The sequence below is a fragment of the Arvicola amphibius genome, chromosome 2 (assembly GCF_903992535.2).
Source record: "Arvicola amphibius chromosome 2, mArvAmp1.2, whole genome shotgun sequence".
NCBI lineage: Eukaryota > Metazoa > Chordata > Mammalia > Rodentia > Cricetidae > Arvicola > Arvicola amphibius.
Genome location: NC_052048.2, coordinates 27,288,872 through 27,298,172, shown reverse-complemented (window position 1 = coordinate 27,298,172; position 9,301 = coordinate 27,288,872). Strand labels below are relative to the sequence as shown.

The following is a 9,301-nucleotide window of genomic DNA, read 5'->3' as shown; positions in this document are numbered from 1 at the left end:
TTGTCTAATATAAGTTGTAAGAGTTAATAAGAAGCCTGAGCTAATAGGTCAATCAGTTTATAGTTAATGTAGACCTCTGTGTGATTTCTTTGGGACTTAACAATTGCAGGAACTGGGCAGGACAGAAAACTCAGTCAACATCCTCCCCCACTGTTTTTCTCTCTCTGTTCTTCCCCCTTCTCCCCTTCCTTTCCCCTCTATAATCCACTAAATAAATATCCAAACTCAGTCTGCATGGTGTGCCTATCTGTCTCTGTCTCTCACCCTCCATGGCTCCCCATGGGACCTGTTGACCTGCTGAGGTCTCCCACCGGCTGCCCCTCATGGCCCACTGCCCACTGCTACCTCTTGGGGCCCTGCAGCGTTTTATTTTTACCATTACAAGACCTATGTAATTTTGTTACTTAGCTTGAAGCCACATGAAATAAAGAGGTAGAACTTGATCGGAAAAAGAAAAGTGATAAGCAATAAAAGAGGAAAAGCAGGACAGAGACAATAATCTTAAAAAACATAGCCCCAGCTGAACAGAGGCCAAGGACATAGCTCATTTGGTAGAGTGCTTGCTTAACATGTACAAAGCCCTGGGTTTAAATCCCAGAACTACATAAAAACTGACTTATGTTCATGCCAGGCAATGGAAGCAGCAGGGTTACAAGCTCCAGGCTAGCCTCAGTTATACAGTGAGCTGGAAGCCAGCCTTGATTTAATGTGACCTAGTCTTTTTTGTTGTTTTGTTTTCTGAGACAGGGTTTCTCTTTGTAGCTTTGGAGCCTGTCCTGGAACTAGCTCTTGTAGACCAGGCTGGCCTCGAACTCACAGAGATCTGCCTGCCTCTGCTTCCTAAGTGCTGGGATTAAAGGTGTGCGCCACCACTGCCAGGCTGAGAGCTAGTCTTAAACAAGAAGAACAAAACAATGGAAACAATGCTTCTTGGTCCTTGCCTATAATTCTAACACTCAGGAGGTGGAGACAGAAGGATCAGAAGTTCTTGTCAGCCTTAGCTAGACATCGAGTTGGAGACCACCCTGGTATTATACCCTGTGTGAAGCACTGTTACCCAATAACAACCACAGTAAATCAACCAAGTAACCCACAAATAAAAGTTCAAGGCCATGTTTAGCTACAGAGAGTCTCTGTCTGAGAAAGAAGAAAAGGAATATGCTACCCAGGGCTCAGTGGATAAAGGAAGCTCTTTTGTGATGCTGGAAGATCCAGGTTCAATCCCCAGGACTCTCATGGTAGGAGAGAACTGACTTCTGTGGGTTGTCCTCTACCTCCATCCATGTGCATGTCCTCACATGTCCACATACATGCACACTTATACATATAATAAATAAATATAAAAAATTAAAGGGATATACTTAGACAGGGGGTACAGATAAGGAAATGGTATAGCTGGGCAGTGGTGGCACACGCCTTTAATCCCAGCACTCGGGAGACAGAGGCAGACGAATCTCTGTGAGTTCGAGGCCAGCCTGGTCTACAAGAGCGAGTTCCAGGACAGTCAGTGCTAGGAAAGAAACAGGGCGTGGCTTATTGGTAGGCCACTTGACTTGCCCAGTTTTGACAGGATCCTTGGGCTTCCTTTTCTCTTTTGTTTTGGAGACAGGCTCTCAGGTAAGCCAGGCAGGCCTGGAATTTACTACTTAGCCAATGGTGATTTTGAACTCCTGATTCTCTTACCTTTACTTCTGAGATTACAGGGTATACCACCACTTCCAGGGAAAGAAGGAAATCTTTTTTTTTTTTTCCCCTGAGACAGGGTTTCACTATGTAGCCTTAGTTGGCCTGGAGCTCCTCGCTTCAACTAGACTGGCCTTGAAATCATAGACCTGTGTAAGAGTTTCCCTGAGATTTACCCTTTCTATCCTGTAGGGAAGCTCCTTAAGCAGGAAGGTAAACAGCTCAAAAGAGCTTCAGAAAGTCCCTAAGACTAACCAGATTCACTAGGCCCTTCCCTGCCAAAGTAAGCAATAAATTCGGAGAGTCTCTCTCAAACTGAGCTGAGCTGCAAAGACTCTCAGACAAGCCAAGCTGAGAAGAAAACTCTGAGACCAGACCAGCTGTTTGGGAGAAATGGAAACCGGCAGAGCTGCATGGAGGAGGTTTAGACCAATTGAGTATCTTGTAAAGGACACTCACTCTCCAACCCGTTGAGCTGCCTGTAGGCTGTGCTCCAAGTCCCCACCTTTATGAGCTGTCACCTATGCTGGGGTAGGCTTTGGTGAAGCAGCTGTCTTTGAGTCATGTTTGCTCCTGTAAGTAACCTGAATAAAACTCATTGGTCACCAAGTTGGACTTTGGTCTGTCGTGGGCTCCCTATCTGGGGTAAGTAGACAAGTGTGTTGAATCTCCTTAGAAAAGCTTTGTCACATAACGTGACCCACCTCTGCCTCCTAGGTGCTGGAATTAAAAGTATGCACCACCAAGAGCTGTCAAAAGAGGAAAATTTATTTAATTATAAATTATATATAAATAAATTATAAATAAAAATTAATACTGATAGCCGAGCAATGGTTAAGTATGCTTTTCATCCAGCACACTGGAGGCAGAGGCAGGTGGATCTCTGTGAGTTCAAGATCAGCCTGGTCTACAGAGTAAATTCTGGGACAGCCAAGGCTACATAGATAAACCCTATCTCAAAATACCAAAAAAAAAAAAAAAAGTTTATTAGTGAGGTGGTTTTTGTTTTTCTAAGACAGGATTTCTTTCCATTTCTTTTTCTTTTGGTTTATCAAGACAGGGTTTCTCTGTAGCTTTGGAACCTGTCCCGGAACTAGCTCTCGTAGACTAGCCTTGAACTCACAGAGATCTGCCTGCGTTTGTCTCCCTGAGTGCTGGGATTAAAGGCTAAGGCGTGCACCACCACTGCCTAGCCCAAATCCGGATTTCTTTGTGTCATCCCAGCTGTCCTGGAACTTGCTTTGTAGACCAGGCTGGCCTCAAACTCATAGGTCCACCTGCCTCTGTCTCCAGAGTGCTAGGAAAAAAGGCATGGCCCACTGTCCAGCTGCTTTCTTTTTTGTAGTGTTGATGATATAATCCAGGGCCTGGTAGGTGAATGGGATTGGGCCACATCCTTAAACCTAGGGTTTGTTTGTTTTGCTGTGAGACAGTATCTCATGTAGCCCTGGCTGGCCTGTAGCTCACTATGTAGACCAGATTACCCTCAAAATCAGAGATCTGCCTGCCTCTACCTACCAAGTACTGGGATTAAAGGCATGTGCCACCATGTCCCACAACCCTAGGATTTTATATCTTGGTCTTTAATGTTGAATATAAGTTGATAGAGAAGCATCCAGGCAGCATATGGCAAAAATGACACCAGAGCTGGGAGAGATGTGGGAACTTTGCTGAGAAAAGTCTATGGCCTATATTGTTGTGAGTGAGTGAGTCCCATGACTGAGAGCAGAAGGGTACTAGAAGGCTGCAGGCAGGCTCCCATGCTCAGCTTTTCTCAGCTTCTTGATGGTATATTCCATCAAATACATCCTCATTACACGAATGGTGAATATCAGGGAGGATTTCCTCAGAAAGTCTGGTTGAGAAGAAAAGACAACTCCAATAACAAGAGCAAGCAACTACAAAATCAGCAAGAGAAAGCCACAAGAACTTGGTAAGTGAATAATAGGATGCGCGCGATCTCTTGTGTAAGAGTAGCTAAATTAGGGTGTTTCAGGAAAGCTACATCAAGGAAGCGCTTTGAACACTTCCCGCTTAGAAGTCAAGTTGTAAGTAGTCTTCCCAGGCGATTGAAAGGTGATCGATGGATCCTCTTTTGATCATGCCTTGCTGGAGTCAGTTCTCTCCTTCTAGCATGTGACTTCAGGTGATGGAACTCATTCCGGTCATCAGGGCTTGGTGGCAAGCACCTTTATTTCTTGAGCCATTTTGTGGCACGTTTCCCCCCCTCTGTGTAGTTCTGGATGTTCTGGAACTAGTTCTGTAGACCAGCCTGTCCTCAAACTCACAGAGATCTGTTTGCCTCCATCTCCCGAGTGTTGGGATTAAAGACCTACACCACCACTGTCCAGACCTATTTTGTTTTTGAAACAGAATCTCATGTGGTCCAGGCTAGCCTTGAATTTGTTCTGTGTAATAGAGGCTGAACTTGAACTTGTGATTCTCGGGCCTTTACCTCTTAAGTGCTGAGATTAAAGGCATGTCCCACCATGTCCTTTTTCTATGTGTGGGTGTTCATTTGTGCAAGGTCACATGCATGGTGTTTGGTTCTCTTTCCACCATGTGAGTAGTACTCAAACTCAGGTTATCAGGCCCAATTTCCCTTTTAATGGAAAATACCCAGGGAGAAGAGGTTACAGAAATAAAGTTGTAGAGAATATGAGAGAATTATTTCCAGGTACCATCAGGGTCACTTGAGGTTAGAGGCACTGGCTCCTGAGTAGAAAGAGCTAGACTGAGACATGGTTTCAGGAAGATGCAAAACCCCGTGATCAGAGGAAGAAAGTGGGCCGTGCCAGAACAAAACAGAGTTGCAGCTCCACTCAGAAGCAAGAGGAAAGTCAAAGAGGGCAAAGGTTCAAAGATTCGCACAGGGGTCATTAGTCTAGATTCCAGATGAGTTCAGAAAACAGGTCTGGAGCAGGGAAGCACAGGGGAAAGGGGAACCAAATGTTCAGAGCAGGAGCAAAGATCCGGGGTTAGCAATTCCAAGAAGCAGAAGTTCAAATGGAAGTAAAGTCTAGTCCAATCGGTCAGACCCAAGGCATTTTCAGTTCCTTCACTCTTAGAGCCTGGATGGGATCCAGACTGCAGGTAGAGGTTGGGGTGGAACTGTGGGTGGTAAAGAGGCAGAGAAGGAAGCAGGCCCAAACCACAGAGCCATACTGATAATGATACCCTATGGCTGATGTGCAAATCATGTGAACCCATTTGGGACACTCAAGTAGACCCTGTCTTCAGAGGCCAATCCACCCTGAGCAGGAGACCACGTCTGATCCCTCTGAAGGGTGGAAGAGCAACACTTTTAGTCTCAGAACCGCTCTGCTGACTTTCAGGACTTTTGTCTGGTGTGGCTGATGAAAAGGGGAGTAGGCTACAATGAGGGAGTGTGAGTGTAAGGAGCATTCAAGTACCACAGTGATTACTGAGTAGCCTCTAGCAGGAGTAATAAACACTTAGAGACTGATACTGGGATTCAAGCTAAAGATCAGAAAAGCAAAGCAGTAAGCCACTGGAGAGACCTTTTACCTCTACCTATCTTCAGACCAAATGGGCAAGATCCTGTCTTTAGGAATCTTCAGACTCCACACTCCAGTGAGTTCCTGCTGTCTCTTCACTTTTATATTCCACTCTTCAAGCCACATTACTCCTGTCTCCACCTCCCTAGTGGTGAAATTAAAGGTGTGTGACTCCCAAACACTGGGACTAAAGGTGTGAACATCACCACCTGGATCTGTTTCTGGAGTGAGTTTGTGTAGCCTAGGATAGCCTTGAACTCACAGGGATTTGTCTGTCTCAGTCTCCCAAATCCTGGCATGTGCCACCACCCCCTGTATGGCTGACTAGTGTGGCTGCTTTGCCCTCTTATCTTCAGGCAAGCTTTATTTATTAAAACACAAATAATATACCACGATAGTAGTCAAATCTTTTACCTTTCTGTTTCTTGATACTAATTTATTATTATTTTATTATTACTAGGCTGGACAGTAGTGACAACTGAGACATCAATAAGGTTAGATGATGATAAAAGATAAAGACAGAGCCTAGTGGTGGTGGCCCACACCTTTAATTCCAGCACTTGGGAGTTCAGTGGTTTTCTATGAGTTTGAGGCCAGCGCGGTAGACAAATTAAGTTCCAGGACAGCCAGGGCTACACAGATGAAAGACAGAGAGCTGGTTGGTAGTCTGGGCTTTATGAACTCCTTTTCAAAGGAAAAAGGTGTGGCACAAGAGTTCAGAGAAAGCCAAGCCTGGAGGCTGCCGATTAAGGCGGAGTGCCTAGAGTTTGAGGCCAGCCTGGGCTACAGAGCAGAAACCTTGTCACAAAAAACAAAAACAAAACAAAAACGAGGCATCTACCGAGTAGCTGAGCTTTAAAAGCAAGCAAGCAACCAACCCTAAAAGTCCAGATAAACCCTACCTGTAAGGCAGTGCTTGGGAAGATGAAGTAATTTAAGATTAGTTGGTTCACAAGATTGACTTGAAATAGCTTGGGAATTTAGATTATTAAAATGGTCAGAATAGGTGAGGGTGGGGAAGGTGGAATTACCCAGTCACCCGACTTCTACATCTATCATATCAACTCGTTCCTCATCCTTGCTTTTATTCTGTCCAGCTTGTGCCTATCGCTCAGCAGCACGTCAGGGGCGGTGTTTCATGAGAAGTGGAGCAAAGAACCAGGCAGGACTCGAAGACTTGAGAACTGCCCAAGCGCAATGACCAATACAGAGCGCTTTCAATGTAGTTCTTCCAAACTTCTGGGCTGTTTTTGGAGGTGATTTCCCCATTCCGGTTTAACAGAATTCCGACGCCCTACACGGCACCCTTCCACCCCAGCACATTCCCTTAGCCTGGGCAGGTCTCCACCCCCACCCGGACAAACGTCCCTGAGTCCCGAGCCTCGTCCCGAGCCTCTTCCCCATCCCCCCCATCCCCCCCCCCCCCCCCCCCCCCCCGCCTCCGAGCCACATTGTGAGCGCTCGCGCCCGCAGCAAGGCTACGAGGGCAGTCGCAGGGCTCCAAGCCAGTCCCCTCTAGTGCGGCTGCACGTGTCCGTTCCCTGGGGTGGGGGAAATTGCTCTTCCCGCTAGGCTGCTGATTGGTGCCTCCCCCCCCTACTCCACCCTTCCCGCCACACACTCTACCCTCCAGCCGACTCGGTTCCAGCCTAGCCAGCCCCGCCACCCTCTTCCCTGGGGAGAAGAGGAGGCACTCGGAGCGCTTCTGGAAGTACCGTTCTCCGATGGAATAAAAGCGCTCGAGAACAGGTGGAAAGCGCTTCGTTCCCCGGGGCCGCCCGCTCGCAGCGTGGCCAGCCAGCCCACTCGCTCGCCCGCACCACCCTCCGCCGCGCTCCTAACTGAAACCCCACACGTGCGCACGCCTGGAGCTAGCCCCCAGCCGGAGCACCACCCAGCGGGCCCTTTAAAAGGACTCGACCACTGAGGCCGCGTGGGGGTGGGAGAGACCCTTATTGTCTTCCGTCGCCAAAGTCGCCCAACTCCCCGGCCCCAAACACCTGCACCGCAGAGCGCTCCCCCCACCCGCCCGCCCGCGGGCAGCGCGCGGCCCCCTCCGCGTCACGCGCGGCCCCTCCCGGGAGGGCGCGGCTGGCCCGCTCCCCCTCCCCCCCGCCCCGGTGCAGCTGTCCGCGCCGGGGTGGGGGCGGGGTTGTTGTTGTGGTGCGCGCCGGCCCCGCCCCCTCCTCGTGGGCGGCCCCTCCCCCAGGCCTCCGCCGGGCCCCCTCCCCACCCCCAGCCCCATCTGTTTTCCTCCGCGCTGAGTGGATTATATTGTATGGGACTGGGGGCGGCCGCACGGCCGCGGCGGGACGGGGCGAGCGTGCGGCCCCCGCCGGCTGCCGGAGCAGCGGCCGCTTCTGCGACTCGGCCCGCCGCCCCCCGCCCGGCGCGCCTCAGCTTGTGCTCACGCCGAGCGGCGAGAGCCGCCGCGCGCTGAGAGGCGCTGCCCGCGGCCGGAGTCGGAGCGGGGGAGAGCGGGCGGGCGAGCGGGCGAGCGCGGCGGGGAGATGTGCCCGGAGGAGGGCGGCGCGGCCGGGCTGGGCGAGCTCCGCTCCTGGTGGGAAGTCCCGGCCATCGCGCACTTCTGCTCGCTCTTTCGCACGGCGTTCCGCCTGCCCGACTTCGAGATTGAGGTGAGTGGCGGGCGCTGCGCCCTTTCTCCGCGCTTCTCCGCGGGGAGTCGCGGGCCGCCGACTTGGCGCGGAGTGCGGGCGGCGAGGGGGCTCGGCGGCGGGCACGAGGCTGGCGACCGGCACGGGCTCCCCTCGGCCCCGCGCGCTCTCGCAGGCGGGGGTCGAGGCTGCTTTTGTCGGCGCGGGACCCCGAGGCTCTCCCGGGACTTCTCGGCCGGCCCGAGGGCGAGAGTGCGCGCGCGCTCCCCGCGGGAGCTGTTCGGACGGGGACGGGGTGCGGGCGCACGAGCGGGGGGCCGCTGCGGCCGGGCGGGAGCGGCCCCGGGCAGGTTCGGCGGTGCTCTGGAGACGCTCGCCCGGGGCGCACTTGGTCGACTGGCGGAGGCCCGTAACTCTCGGCTCTTTCAGTCAACTTCGGGCGGGCGGGGATGGGGCCTGGGCTTGGGGCGTTCTCCTTGTGGCACCGCCTGGCGCTCACCGTCGCTCGGGACGCCGAGGCTGTAGAGGGAAAGTTTGGGTACACCCCCCCAAAAAAAACCAGCTCCTCTTCTGAGGAACGTGCAGCTCTTCGGGGAGCTCGCTCTCTGAGTTGATTTCGCCACCATTATTCCCCCGGGCGAGCGAGGAGGGAAGGGATGGCTTTCTGGCCGGGCCGAAGGTGCTTTGTGATAACTGGACTAAAATCGGAGGGTCCTAGCGGCAAGGACAGTGGCGCGAGTGTGGGAAACGGAATGTGTAACACTGCCCAAAGCAGCCGCAGCATCTCGTCTTTATTTTTTTGGGTGAAGGTGTGAAATATATGATTGGTTGGCAGGTTGAGTTGCTTTCTTTCCTATGGTAATCTGTGTTGTGACTTAACCACCTTTTTCTTGGGACAAAGGTACACGGAACTGTCGCTCAGTTTATTGTTTTCAGTTCTGTGGATGGCTTTACAATTGAAGTAGTCGAGATTAAAGTAATTTAGTTGGAAGTTCTGACCATTGTGATTGCCTCTCCACCCCCATGAACTTTGCTGTTAATTTGTTGACTCCTGGGGTCCTTGCACACCTTTATTTTTAAAGTCAGCTGTGTTTGCAGAAATATTATTTGCTTCTCTTATGAATGAAGCGTGGGAACTTGATCTTGTTGCGGACTTAATGAAATCGGAAAGCTAAAATGGTCCCAAGAGCTGGGTTAGGAGCGTGAAGAGGACTGTAGACTGAAACGGGCCGGGCCGCTCGTTGGCTTTTGGAGGTACTTTTAAACAATGCGGGTAGGTTGGTAGGATTCTTCACTTCTTCAGGTCATGGACTTCTCCACATTGTAGGAAAATTTCACGAACCCTCAAAACATTTGTTTACAAAGTTTGAACATGGATGTAACGAACATTTTTGTGATGAAATTTTGTAATGAAATCGGACTACAAAGACCAACGATTTGGGAGTCTTAACGGGGAAGGAATACTTAACGCTTCTGATGTCCTGT

The 9,301-nt window shown here is 50.9% G+C and overlaps 1 protein-coding gene across 4 annotated transcripts in view; it reads left to right on the top strand.

Moving 5' to 3' along the window:
• The first annotated feature begins 7,711 nt into the window (after positions 1 to 7,711).
• Positions 7,712 to 9,301, top strand: part of LOC119807744 (cat eye syndrome critical region protein 2 homolog) — a 103,496-nt gene continuing 101,906 nt past the window's right edge. For all 4 annotated transcript variants that reach the window (XM_038319852.1, XM_038319851.1, XM_038319850.1 and 1 more), the window contains exon 1: positions 7,712 to 7,837. In XM_038319852.1, the coding sequence (XP_038175780.1) occupies positions 7,712 to 7,837 (126 nt within the window). The remainder of the gene's footprint in view (positions 7,838 to 9,301) is intronic.